Consider the following 14,450-nt stretch of genomic DNA (forward strand, 5'->3'; position numbering starts at 1 on the left):
CCCAGCATGGAAACACATGGTTGTCCCTACAGCTTGTATTGTACGTATAACCGGTTAGCTGAACAGAAGCCCTTCCAAAAGTATTATTAATTTCGTAAACCTGGAAATGGCATACAAGAACTAAAACATTACACAGTAATTGTGTTAGAAGATGAGATAGACAGATAGTTATTTATAGTCATATTAGTACGCCGCAGAATGCCAAAATGTCAAAAAGGCAAATGCTTGATTGGAAATCTTCAAGTCATCAAATGAAAACATGGCAATACATTCAGGAAACAGAACTTCACAAAAACAGATTCGGATTTCAGAATTTCATTACAAGCTTCTGAACTCACAACACGACAGCCTGTTCTTTTTAGGAAGACCAGATAGGCAAACCCCCCCCCCCCCAAAACACAGAAAACAGAAAAAATCAAAATCAAAATCTTTCTTCTGAACATTTCCTTACTTAACCAATTAATCAGTTTCAATTAATTCTATCTAAAGGTTTGCCTCTGTTGAAAAATATATATATATATTTCTACTCTTCTACTCCCAAACATAGAAGAGCTTCAGGTTCCTAACCGGGTTTCTTACGCCTCATTGCAATAGGAGGCAAACTGTACAGCACTGATTAAAATTCAGATAATGACTTCTGGCTTGTTTTCAGGGATCAGGATAACAAAATGATAAAGGTTGGAAGGGACCTTGGAGGTCGTCTAGTCCAACCCCCTGCTCGAGCAGGAAGCCTTATACCATTTCAGACAAATGGTTGTCCAATCTCTTCTAGAAAACCTCCACGGATGGAGCACCCACAACTTCTGGAGGCAGGTTGTTCCAATGGTTAATTGTTCTGTCAGGAAATTTCTCCTTAGTTCCAGGTTGCTTCTCTCCTTGATTAGTTTCCATCCGTTGCTTCTTGTTCTGCTTTCAGATATTTTGGAGAATAGGTCGACACCCCCCCACATCTTCTTTGTGGCACCCCACATTATAAATTTAAACAAATAGGCACCAAATACAGGGAGTGCAGAATTATTAGGCAAGTTGTATTTTTGAGGATTAATTTTATTATTGAACAACAACCATGTTCTCAATGAACCCAAAAAACTCATTAATATCAAAGCTGAATATTTTTGGAAGTAGTTTTTAGTTTGTTTTTAGTTATAGCTATTTTAGGGGGATATCTGTGTGTGCAGGTGACTATTACTGTGCATAATTATTAGGCAACTTAACAAAAAACAAATATATACCCATTTCAATTATTTATTTTTACCAGTGAAACCAATATAACATCTCAACATTCACAAATATACATTTCTGTCATTCAAAAACATAACAAAAACAAATCAGTGACCAATATAGCCACCTTTCTTTGCAAGGACACTCAAAAGCCTGCCATCCATGGATTCTGTCAGTGTTTTGATCTGTTCACCATCAACATTGCGTGCAGCAGCAACCACAGCCTCCCAGACACTGTTCAGAGAGGTGTACTGTTTTCCCTCCTTGTAAATCTCACATTTGATGATGGACCACAGGTTCTCAATGGGGTTCAGATCAGGTGAACAAGGAGGCCATGTCATTAGATTTCCTTCTTTTATACCCTTTCTTGCCAGCCACGCTGTGGAGTACTTGGACGCGTGTGATGGAGCATTGTCCTGCATGAAAATCATGTTTTTCTTGAAGGATGCAGACTTCTTCCTGTACCACTGCTTGAAGAAGGTGTCTTCCAGAAACTGGCAGTAGGACTGGGAGTTGAGCTTGACTCCATCCTCAACCCGAAAAGGCCCCACAAGCTCATCTTTGATGATACCAGCCCAAACCAGTACTCCACCTCCACCTTGCTGGCGTCTGAGTCGGACTGGAGCTCTCTGCCCTTTACCAATCCAGCCACGGGCCCATCCATCTGGCCCATCAAGACTCACTCTCATTTCATCAGTCCATAAAACCTTAGAAAAATCAGTCTTGAGATATTTCTTGGCCCAGTCTTGACGTTTCAGCTTGTGTGTCTTGTTCAGTGGTGGTCGTCTTTCAGCCTTTCTTACCTTGGCCATGTCTCTGAGTATTGCACACCTTGTGCTTTTGGGCACTCCAGTGATGTTGCAGCTCTGAAATATGGCCAAACTGGTGGCAAGTGGCATCTTGGCAGCTGCACGCTTGACTTTTCTCAGTTCATGGGCAGTTATTTTGCGCCTTGGTTTCTCCACACGCTTCTTGCGACCCTGTTGACTATTTTGAATGAAACGCTTGATTGTTCGATGATCACGCTTCAGAAGCTTTGCAATTTTAAGAGTGCTGCATCCCTCTGCAAGATATCTCACTATTTTTGACTTTTCTGAGCCTGTCAAGTCCTTCTTTTGACCCATTTTGCCAAAGGAAAGGAAGTTGCCTAATAATTATGCACACCTGATACAGGGTGTTGATGTCATTAGACCACACCCCTTCTCATTACAGAGATGCACATCACCTAATATGCTTAATTGGTAGTAGGCTTTCGAGCCTATACAGCTTGGAGTAAGACAACATGCATAAAGAGGATGATGTGGTCAAAATACTCATTTGCCTAATAATTCTGCACTCCCTGTATATCATGTTAGGGTGCTTTGTAACCTAATAGATTTCCCCATAGTAACTCTTTTGTCTCTCCCTATATCCATCTAGGACTCCCACAGCTTTTTTTGAGTCTTACCTAATGCCCTTTATACTCACTGTGTTTGTATATGTGTATTTTATAACTCTTTTTCAGATTTTTCGCTGGCATACATTTTATGCTTCTTTTAAATGACCGTAGCCCACTCCATTACGCTGGTTTATGACCATAATAAAGAGTGACTGATACTCCCAATCACTCATTTATCAAGACACCATTTACTTGCTGTTAGTCAGAAACGGTAGTTAACTGTAAAAGGATGTTGACTAAGATTCTATAAACAAAATAATGGGAGTTTCCAGCAGGTCCAGGATGACAAGATGAACCGTTGAGCTGATTAAAGTGGCTCCTAGGTTTCTGACACACTTCTATGAAAAAATAATTTGCTCCTTTTTGAATTTTCTGAACTTCTCCATATCTGTGCTATGGAATGTTAACTTCATGTTACTAATTATTGTGTTACTAATACACAATTGGAATCCAACAGAACAGGCAACATATTGTCGGGTGCTCCACCACATGATAGGAAGTTATCACCCCCTTAAGATTCAGAAACTCTAGTTATTCACCAACTCTAGCTATAATTGCAACCAATGCTTTCTGTAATTGGTGATTAATCTCTGATGGGGCTGTGTAAGAATTCTGGTCTGTTAATTGAGGTTTACTAGCACAGAGTTGCTCATTTTAGGCCCTGTTATGTTTTTATGAGGTTTAGGCTGGCAAACAATCCAAAAAATGTAAATGAAAATTACTTTTCCACAGAACTGTATGGTCCGTATGTTATCACTGTGCTGAGAACAACTCAAAATATAACTATATGTACTCTATTCCAAATGGGATAAAGATATTGTACTAAGCATCTTCTAATGCAACTAACACCAGCTTTTTTTTTTTTAAAAAAAGGACTTTTCCTCAGTAGGGTAAGAATTACTTAAATAGTGCAGACTGTTTCCCACATTCTCCATTTTAAAACGGCTATGAAACCAAAACTGCTATCAACTGCGTGTCAGTTTTCCTATTTAAGGAAAGACCAACCAGAATGCCTTTTCATACATGTTGAACTTTTATCTTAAGGTAATAAAATGTATAAAGGCAGTAGGCTTACTTAGGAAAACCATCACCAGAAGAATATCTATGGAGATTCAATGTCATACAAGTCATGGTTGTCCCAAGGGTGTTTTTTTCAAAAGACTACTCGGACTTTCTTTGTTTTGCTTGAAGACGTTTCGCTTCTCGTCCAAGAAGCTTCTTCGGTTCTTCTTCAGAAGCTTCTTGGACGAGAAGCGAAACACCTTCAAGCAAAAGAAAGTCCAAGTTGTCTTTTAAAAAGACATCACCAGAAGATATAGGATTATGATTTATGATTCAACAAGAGCAGAAACTAATAGGCAAAACCCCGTATTTATAATATTTTGGACGACAATATATTGCTTTTCAAAAAAAAAAAGAGAAATTAAAAAGTCCTTTGATGTTTAAAGAACATAAGCTGTTTTCCCCCCCATTTTTAAAACGTCTTTGAGTCAGTGTCGACTCCTGGCAACGGCCTGAACTGGTCCCTGCAGTTTTCTTGGCCAGGTTTCAGAAGCCCTTTTGCCATTGCTTCTTTCTTAGGGCTGAGAGAGAATGACTGGCCCAAGGTCACCCAGCTGGCTTTGTACATATCAGGACTAGAACTCACAATTTATTCACCTGAAGGTTTAACAACTGAATCAACTATGAACTTCCGTCTGCATGAGGGACAAAACTCCTGTGCTCTAAAAAAAAATTTTTTTTTTTACCTACCTTCAAATAGACCAGCTACAGTTGAGGGTTCGCTGCAGAAATGGGAAGCATTAGGATAAGCTTGTGGGCCACAAAAAGAATCTGATAGAAGCAGGTGAAGCAGAAAAGCAAAAGAGGAATGTTATGGAAAAAGAAAAACAATGCACACTATTATATGGTTAACCAAACATTCAGACGCTAAGTTAAGACTATAACTGCATGACATCAGAGAGAGAGAGAGAGAGAGAGAGAGAGAGAGAGAGAGAGAGAGAGAGAGAGAGAGAGAGAGAGAGAATGTTAAATGTTACATTTTATATCTCAAAAGAGGGGGAAAGTAAAGTGGGAGAGCTGATTACAAGTAGTCCTCGAGATACAACATTTTGTTTAGTGACAGTTGAAAGTTACAACGGCACTGAAAAAAGTGACTTATGACCGTTTTTCACCTTTACGACCTTTGCAGCATTCCCCTTGGTCACGTGATCACAATCCAGATGCTTGGCAACTGACCCCATATTTATGACGGTTGCATCGTCCTGAGGTCATGCGATCACCATTTGCGACCTTCTGACAAGCAAAGTCAATGGGGAAGCCAGATGCACTCAACAACCGGGTTACTACAGTAACTTACCAACTGCAGCGATTCACTTAACAACTGTGGCAAGAAAGGACGTAAAGTAGGGCAAAACTAGCTTAACAAACGTCTTACTTAACAACAGAAATTTGGGGCTCAATCAAAAGTTGAGTGGATGATTATATGGGTTTCCCCAGGGGGGGGTCTGGTTAAAAAAAAAACAACAGCTCGAAGTCATTTAGACAACCAGAAAAGCTAAACTGAAAGTCAAAGGTTTGGGCACAAAAGATTTTGGGCTTATATTAATGATTATATTATATATTAATGATTGACTAAAGCAAAGTTTAATCCCTTCCAGGAGAAAATCAATGAAAAACTGATACTGAGTCAAACAGAGAGAAGACACGACAGGTAGATGGAAAGGAATCTAACATAACCCCCTCCCCATCATTCACTTGTCTTTAAAATTTGGTGATATAGGTAGTCCTCAACTTATAAATGCTAACAATTGTTCAAAGTTACAACGCCACAACACTGCAATTCAGGTGCTTGTGAACTGACTTGCAATGACAAATGGTTGCTGCATCTTGAGGCCACGTGACCAGAAATTTGCAATCTTCCCAGCCAGGTAAGCTGGTAAGCAAAGTCAATTGGGGAAGCTGGATCTGCTTAACGATAGCGTGATCCCCTTAACAACCACGTGACTTGCTTAACAACCACGGTAAAAATGGTCATCAAATCATTCTGGGCACGTGATGCATTGCCTACTCACCATATTGGCTTAGCAACTGAAATCCCAGTCCCAGTGGTGGTCATAAGGTGAGGACTACCTGGGGTTAACCTAAATCAGGGGTCTCTGAACTTGGCAACTTTAAGACTTGTGGACTTCAACTTCCGGTAGTCCTCAGCCGGTCAGCCGAGGAATTCTGGGAGTTGAAGTTTCGCAACTCTTAAAAGTCGCCAGGTTTGGAGGCTCCTGAATTAAATGATCAGCAGATTATTAAGACAAGATGTTCAGAAACTGACTCTCTTTTTCTGCCCCTCCTACTGAAAGGCCTTAGAATTTGCCTACGATTGACAAGTCCCATCAGAGAAAAGAAAAGCCAGCTAGCCAGCCAGTACTTTACCAACAAACATCTCGTGAGTTGGTGTCCTAGAAGTGAAAGAAGGGAGTGCATCAGAGGAGGTGTGATTGCTAGGTTTTGTGAGGAAAGGATTTAAGTTTGGAATGGCATCGTCAACGGCATCCGGAGTGGATGTGAAAGGATCTGCAACAGTCCAGGTGGAACAAGAAGGAAAAGGAAGGGGAACCAAATTAGCTACGCGTTAGTATTCAGGAAGAACATAAGCAGATACTTCATCGTTTACAGTTTGCATCCAGATCACGCAGGGGGCATATTTGATAGATTAAATTACTCTGGCTAATGCATGCAATAACTCTTCATCCTCGTTCTACCTGGTGGCCTGAATAACAATCAGCCACTCTTTTCTAATGGGGAGAATGGCTGCTCTTTCTAGTTAAGTGGAATGTTAAACTGCAATTATGAGTTTTGAATTCTGGTTAATGTGACCCCCCCCCAGTGGTTTGCATACTATCCTTAGCTACAACTTTGCATACTATCTTTAGCTAAAAAAAACCCTACTAATTACACTCTAATTTTAAATTTTGGGGCTATTGATTTAATTTTATTTTAATTTTTATATTGTATTGTTTTAATTTTGCCCTGTAAACCGCCCTGAGTCCTTCGGGAAAAGGGTGGTATATAAATTGAATTAAATAAATAAACCCCATGTGCTCTGAATCACGTCTTTTGTCTTCAAATCAAAATAGCTTATCACGATCAAGCTAAATTAGTTAGTTTCTTCAGAATCCGGCTCAGCTCCTGATGACTTCACGAACATATTTTTCTGATTTTCGTGACAACAACAGTGAAGTGATTTGCACTGCTCTTTTCGGGGATTTTTCCTTTTTTTTTGCAATTTTCCAGTATAATTTATAGCCTAGGGATTTCCTGCCAGTCTCTCACTCAAGTACTAATCAGGTCTGACCATGCTTTAGCTTTTCAAGGCTGATTGAGATTGGCTAGATGTTATCTCTCCAAGCTGAGCTGTAACACTGCAAAAGTTTCCTTTCATCGTTATATACAGTTGTCTATTTAACCTACAGATTTACTAACATCTCTGCAAATTTCAAAAAAGCGTCTATTTAACCTACAGATTTACTAACATCTCTGCAAATTTCAAAAAAGCTTCAGAAATGAAGTAAGAAGTGCAACCTATCTATGTGGTTTCTAAGAGTCAACAGCGACCGGATTGGGACTGGATTTATCAGTCAATCAATAAATGGAAAGTAAATTCCAGGATTTCAAAGGGGAGGCACATATACTTCCATCATTGTTGGAAGGAAAGTCCCGCAGTCAACTTGTACTTTGGACTTTTACCATCTGCGCACGCAATTAATCTTCGTCTACGCTCACATCAGGATGTTAAGATACTGAACTGGTATGTCCAACACAAGCACCTTTTGTCTGAAACTGTACAATGGTACCGATGTTGTTCACAATGTCTATTGTACAACCAGCTTCTTTTGTCAAACAGAACACTGATTGGAGTCTTGCACCTCCGTAAAGATTAACAAATGTATTACAGCATGAAATCTCTCAGAAGATCAGGGCCCATTTTATCAACCCTATGAAATATTCTTCTCAGTTGCTGTTAGAAGGCACCTTGGTTGAAATGGCAAGTTTCTCCATCACAGGCCACGACCGTTCATGTTTTCAGTACTACCTCTTTCAAATACCTTATACAGAGAACTCTTGATACACTATTGGAGATTAAGGTAAAGGTTCCCCCGCACATGTGTGCTAGTTGTTTCCAACTCTAGGGGCCGGTGCTCATCTCCGTTTCAAAGTCGAAGAGCCAGCGCTTGTCCGAGGACGTCTCCGTGGTCATGTGGCTGGCATGACTAGACGCCAAAGGCGCACGGAACGCTGTTACCTTCCCACCGTAGTGTTCCCTATTTTTCTACTTGCATTTTTATGTGCTTTCGAACTGCTAGGCTGGCAGAAGCTGGGACGAGTAACAGGCGCTCCCTCTGTTACGCGGCACTCGGGATTCGACCCGCCAAACTGCCGACCATCTGATTGACAAGCTCAGCGTCCTAACCCACTGAGCCACCGCGTCAGATTAGAGGCAAGCAAATCAACAGCTCATTCGGATCCTTGTGGGTTTTGGATATGAATTCCACAGGCCTAATTCATTCGTTCAGGGATTTTTGTTCCTCCCACCTCCTAACATTCTGAGTGGCGCACAGTATAATGTCTCTTATTTTATACGGTTGGCTTATAAACTTCGATGGTTTATCAAAAAAAATATATCAAAGCAGAGTACAAATTAAAAGCCACTTTCTAGTCTTTTTAAAGGTTAAAGATCAGTTTTCTCAGTTCAATATGGAGACTAAATGCAGGTAGCAGAAAACTAAGCCTCAAGTTGTGAGATTTTTTTTTGTCTTTTAGCTTTCTCCTCTATGAACAAAATTGCAAACAGGGACTCTCTAATGCCATCTAGCAAGCATTTCTAACGTTTGCTTCCAATGTCTATAGAGATTCGCAGTCCATCCACATCACGGTTGTCCCCAAGGTGCTTTTTCAAGAGGCAACTGGACTTTGCTTTTCCTTGAAGACGTTTCCCTTCTCATCCAAGAAGCTTCTTCAGTTCCCAGTCCATCCTCATCATGGTTGTCCTCAAGGTGCTTTTTCAAGAGGCAACTGGACTTTGATTTTCCTTGAAGACGTTTCCCTTCTCATACAAGAAGCTTCTTCAGTTCGCAGTCCATCCACATCATGGTTGTCCCCAAGGTGCTTTTTCAAGAGGCAACTGGACTTTGCTTTTCCTTGAAGACGTTTCCCTTCTCATCCAAGAAGCTTCTTCGGTTCCCAGTCCATCCACATCACGGTTGTCCCCAAGGTGCTTTTTCAAGAGGCAACTGGACTTTGCTTTTCCTTGAAGACGTTTCCCTTCTCATCCAAGAAGCTTCTTCAGTTCCCAGTCCATCCACATCACGGTTGTCCCCAAGGTGCTTTTTCAAGAGGCAACTGGACTTTGCTTTTCCTTGAAGACGTTTCCCTTCTCATCCAAGAAGCTTCCTCAGTTCTGGCTCAGTTTGACTCTATTCTCAAGTCAGAACTGAAGAAGCTTCTTGGATGAAAAGCAAAACATCTTCAAGAGAAAGCAAAGAAAGTCCAGTTGTCACGCGAAAAAGCACCTTTGGTTCCGCTTCCAATCCTCACAATCTCAAAGCAGAAATGAACTTTCCAAAGCTGCCTGGGCCTCTTCCAAAATGGGGGGGGGGCTCAAAACCCCAGAGCAACCCCAGAGGTTCCTGCTGAATTATACTTTCGGCATGACAGAGAGGAACAAGGGCAGTAATCCTACTGAAATGCACTGAAAGAATTTTAAACTTAATGGAAACAAAATCTATTTTTATCCAGCGCTTCTCCATTTCTTCAATACGCTGCTTCAAGGCAAAAAAAGCAGCTATCCCCCAAAAGGCTACACAGCTTAATTATAAGTCCATTCTAGCTCAGGATTATGGGGCAGGTGATAGAAGATAAAGCTGAACATATGCATCAAATGACAGATTGAGTTAAAAAAAACACACCTTACTGTGGCTTATCATTTTCTCTAGGAAAGCTCTCAGAACTATAATTATGACTTTACAGATTTTCTTCCATGTACTTAACAACTTTAGATAGGTTGCTGCTTTGGCTATCACAATCCCAAAAAAAGTGGGGGGGGGAGGAATTCTGCTTCAGCCCCCTCCCCGCTTAATGAACAGCTACCACAGAAACATGGTTACTCTGAATCATCTCATATAAAACACTTATCTCACTGCAATGTGAAAGGCAGATCAGATAGAAAAAGCAAGCAGGGAAAAAGAACTGCATTGTTACTTAGGAAAAAAAGAAGATAAAGAGGAAATAAAAATCCTAACCTAAGGAGCTTTTAATATTCTTTCTAACCTGCCACGATTCTTTTCAAACAAAGCAAAGCAGCAAATACAAAACAGAATCGTGCTTAGGGGTATTTTTATTTTTAATTCTTAAATTCTGGAAAGTGACAATAAGAAATTCATCTTCCAAGATTGTATGCTTGCAGAGAGGATTCTGCTATTTTAGAGTGGCTTAGTTTTGTTGATTGCATTTTTAATAAGGCAAGCTTTGGGCATAATTTTTTTTAATGGAAAAGCATTGTGGCAGAGTTACATCTAATTCCTTTCTTAGTTAGGAAGCACTATGAATGTCATTTTGAGTTCCTGACGGAAAGACAAACGCAACAAACAGATAGATATGGCTCATAGTATGTCCACATCAAATGGTTTCACGAATAACAATGTTATTTTAGATAAATAATAGGCCTGCAACTTGTTTGAATTCTCTCCTTCATCGGAAGGAACCGTGACAAATAAACTGTGTGGCCGAAAAAGTTCCATATAAAATAATGGTCAACAAAGAGCCTTGACAGAAGAATCCTAAGACTGGATTTTGAAAGGATCAACCCTTCTATGCTATAAGGAAGCTTCCTGTTTTTTTGACTTCAAAGTGTTTCTACAAATAATATATATATATTTTCCTATCCAGAGACTGAAAGCAGACTGAAACCTACTTATTACTCTTTGTTAAAGTCAACCTGACAGTTGAAGCCTGAAACCTACTCCCTCTGGTTTGATGCAAAAATGAAGACCGATCATTACTGAGAAAGGGAGGCGGGGAAAATGGGGGAAGGAAGATACCAGTCACAATTTTATGTCTTAGAATAGAATTGTAATGAGCTACGCGCAACTTCCTTAACCGTGAGGCATAATGTGGATCTTACATATCGTTCTCTTGAATTATTTTAAAATTGTTTTATTTAGGTCTGACAGATACCCTCTCAACTTTTAATCTATAAATTTAGGTTATCTAAATACCTACCTATATATTTCAGTCTCTTGCTTAAAGGTAAAAGTAAAGGTAAAGGTTCCCCCGCACATGCATGCTAGTCGTTTCCAACTCTAGGGGCCGGTGCTCTTCTCCGTTTCAAAGCCAAAGAGCCAGCGCTTGTCCGAGGACGTCTCCGTGGTCATGTGGCCGGCATGACTAGACGTCAAAGGCGCACAGAACGCTGTTACCTTCCCACCGGAGTGGTCCCTATTTTTCTACTTGCATTTTTACGTGCTTTCAAACTGCTAGGTTGGCAGAAGCTGGGACGAATAACAGGCGCTCACTCTGGTACGCGGCACTCGGGATTCGACCCGCCAAACTGACGACCTTCTGATCGACAAGCTCAGCGTCCTAACCCACTGAGCCACCACGTCTCTCTTGCTTAATCCTGGCTAAATAAGGTCCATCGCTTCCGAAAGCACCAGTACAACTGAACCCAGAGCACACAGTTTGGAGACTGGAAATAAGCTGGCACGGTGTTGATTTGTTTTTACTTTTCTTGTTAGCTATATATTTTGTCCTGCTATTGAAATCCCACCTGTGTTTGCAAACATTGCTCAAAGAACGGGAGAGGGGGGGGGGCAAACCAACCCGTAATGGACGTTGCTCGAGATTTATACAACACAGCAGCCCAATAAAAGAAATAGCAATTCGATAACCTTGATGGAAATTCAAAACAAAACTTGTTCTGATCCATGAAAAGTTGAAGGCTTGAAAGAAACATGCGGTCCCACCCATTTAGAAATATCAAAATGATGACTTCTAGCAACCAAAGAGGGCAGAGATTGTGCATTTTTATTGAGAGGAGGAGTGGCTACGTCACAGTCACAACAAAATCTCTTACCTGCCCAGGTGCCTCCCACTTGCGGTGCAGAGGACATTGGATGCACACCTGGATGAAAAGCTGGCTGTAAATCAAGCAAGTCATTTGGCAGCTTTGAGGAACTACAGAAACAGTAACACAGAGAGGAGCATCGTAAATATTTAAAACAACAGCGCCACTTGTTCCATTTAAGAAGCTCTTCAGCACAGCCCCCTGCGAACACACCCAGACTGGGGCCAGGATACACCACCCGGGAAACCAAAGTCGGAAACTAAAGAGGCAGCTCATGAGACCCAAGTAGGCTGCTATTCCCAAAGGACACTTTCCCTCGTAGTTCCATGTTACAAAACAGCATCTTAGTATCTCCCCTCTGGGCCAAAAACCTCTTCCTGCAATGTAATTCAGGGGGTGGGGAATGGTGCTGAAAAATGGGAACACTAGGACCTCTTTTTATTTATTATGTATTGTATTCCGCTTTTTTTTTTACAAATAACTTGGGCCAACATATCCAATACACCAGAGGTGTCCCAACCTTTTGGGCAGCAGGGATCGGTTTCGTGGAGAGAGGTTTTTCTGCGGACCGGAGGGGTGTGTGATTTTGTGTGCTGCCTGCATCCCGTGGATGGGGGCTTTGCTTGTTTACGTGGCCCGGTTGCTGGCATGCTGTGGCCTGGTACCGGTCTAAGGACCGGGGTTGGAGACCCCTACAACACACCTCCCCCCCAATTGTCTCTACAACAGCAACCCTGTGAGGTGAATCGGGCAGAGAGATTGTGACTAGCCCAAAGTCACCCGCCCCTGGCTTTCGGCCTGTGTGTCTCACCGTTGCTTTGACACTACTAGAAAGAGTGGCATTTCCCTGACATTAACACCTCTTCTGAATCTTACCTGTTTGAAGAACTGGGTATGGAAAAAATATCAATAGCTGGTGTGGTCATTATACTTCCTGCAGTATTAGACACAGGGGACGAGGCTGTGGTTAAAGAAGAGTGAGGTTTCTTTGCAAGCTCTTTGAGACGCTGTTCCTATTGGGAGAATAAAGCCAGAATAGGAAATCAGGTCATTTGACGCACCAAGTCATTTTTGGCTTCAATAATAACGTGAAATAAACAAAAGGCCCAAACAAAGGTTTTCGACCACTAGAAACCAAAGCCTGTTAAAACTCCCCAAGCATAAAATACCATTCAGGTATACATTATTCCTGTTCAACACTGGTTTGTAATAACTTTGTGCATGAAACTCTGTGATTTCAAAGAGGTGGCTGCAAAATGTCTTCCGGTGGGGAAACAAGCTGCCTTGTTAACACTTCAATAGGCTTTTGAATTTTTCACACTTCAAACAGTTTGACGCTAAGTGTTTTGCACACTGGTGTTTCAAACGATGATGCCGAAGTGGATAGTATAAAAGTATACATCGTAGACAGCATTTATACATCATTTCCCAAACAAGACAGCTGTTTCTAAATACATTTAACATTGAAAATAACCTACCTTGTCCAGTGGTACGGGTTTTTTTCCCCCAAGCTGAGTTCCTGGGAACTAATAGAAAAAAAATATCTCTGCAAAGGATTGTGTGTGTGTGTGTGTGTGTGTGTGTGTGAGAGAGAGAGAGAGAGAGAGAGAGAGACAGACAGACAGACAGACAGACAGAGACAGACTTTCTGCAAAGGACTAAAGAAAAAAAAATCACCTCTGCAAGGAGATAATAGGGGGAAAAAACCTCCACAAGGAATTGGGGGGGGGGAATCTACTCCAATCTCAAGACTGTTCTTGAAATCTCATTTATCACAACACCTGTGTTACACCATAGAACACCAGTGTTCTATGCAAGTGATCACTAGCTTCCAACCCCTCTTTTGTCTTCCCACATGCACACACACAAACCCAACTTCCTGGGTGGATTCCTTGCAATGACTAAACCCCACTGAGATGTGCGGGGAATGAACAAAGAAAGTTCAGATTATATTGCGGAACTGGTAGGTTGACAATCCCAGTTGCCCTGCTATTCTCCCTCCTCTTCTATACTCCAAGAGAGGAAGAGAAGAAAATAAAATTCAAATTCTGAATATTACAAAATTCTTCATAATGACTGACTCAAAGGATACAGGGAGAGGAAAAATCAGAGAGAGCTGTTCTTTAGTATCACTAGTGCAGGGGTAGGCAACCTTGGCTCTTTGATGACTCGTGGACTTCAACTCCCAGAATTCCTGAGCCAGCAGCATGGCTCAGCTTGGAAACCTCTCACTTTTCCCTCAGCACGGCTGGCTCAGGAATTCTGGGAGTTGAAGTCCATGACTCATGAAGGGGCCATGGCTCCCCCATGCTGGCTCAGGAATTCTGGGAGTTGAAGTCCACAAGTCATGAAGGGACCATAGTTCCCCCATGCTGGCTCAGGAATTCTGGGAGTTAAAGTCCACGAGTCATAAAAGAGCCAAGGTTGCCTACCCCTGCACTAGTAGGATTACCCTGCTTTCCATTTCTAAGTCTATTACCAACTGACAATTTTAAATACTGTACTGCTTAGCTTAAATCCTCTACTAAGCTACGTATTGTTTGTAAATTGGCTTGGGTGCTCTGAATCCAAAAATTTTGAAATAACTCTCACATGTTCCATTGCTATTGGTCACCACGATGTAAAAAAGATGTTGAGACTCTAGAAAGAGTCCAGAGAAGAGCAACAAAGATG

At 41.4% G+C, this 14,450-nt stretch overlaps 1 protein-coding gene across 7 annotated transcripts in view; it reads right to left on the minus strand.

Annotated features, from left to right (window-relative positions):
* The window catches only part of PICALM (phosphatidylinositol binding clathrin assembly protein), an 80,967-nt gene that overhangs the window by 23,029 nt on the left and 43,488 nt on the right, over window positions 1–14,450 (minus strand). For 2 of the 7 annotated variants that reach the window (XM_083362119.1, XM_083362124.1), the window contains exons 11-14: window positions 12,654–12,790; window positions 11,787–11,887; window positions 6,089–6,229; window positions 4,412–4,492 (exon numbers count right to left, since the gene is read on the minus strand). In XM_083362119.1, coding sequence (XP_083218245.1) covers window positions 4,412–4,492; window positions 6,089–6,229; window positions 11,787–11,887; window positions 12,654–12,790 — 460 coding nt within the window. Of the gene's footprint in view, window positions 1–4,411; window positions 4,493–6,088; window positions 6,230–11,786; window positions 11,888–12,653; window positions 12,791–13,255; window positions 13,304–14,450 lie in introns of all 7 variants that reach the window. The other 5 variants (XM_083362118.1, XM_083362120.1, XM_083362121.1 and 2 more) reach the window with 5 other exon arrangements.

The sequence above is a fragment of the Vipera ursinii genome (genome assembly GCF_947247035.1).
Source record: "Vipera ursinii genome assembly, chromosome: 4".
In the NCBI taxonomy this organism is placed as follows: Eukaryota; Metazoa; Chordata; class Lepidosauria; order Squamata; family Viperidae; genus Vipera; species Vipera ursinii.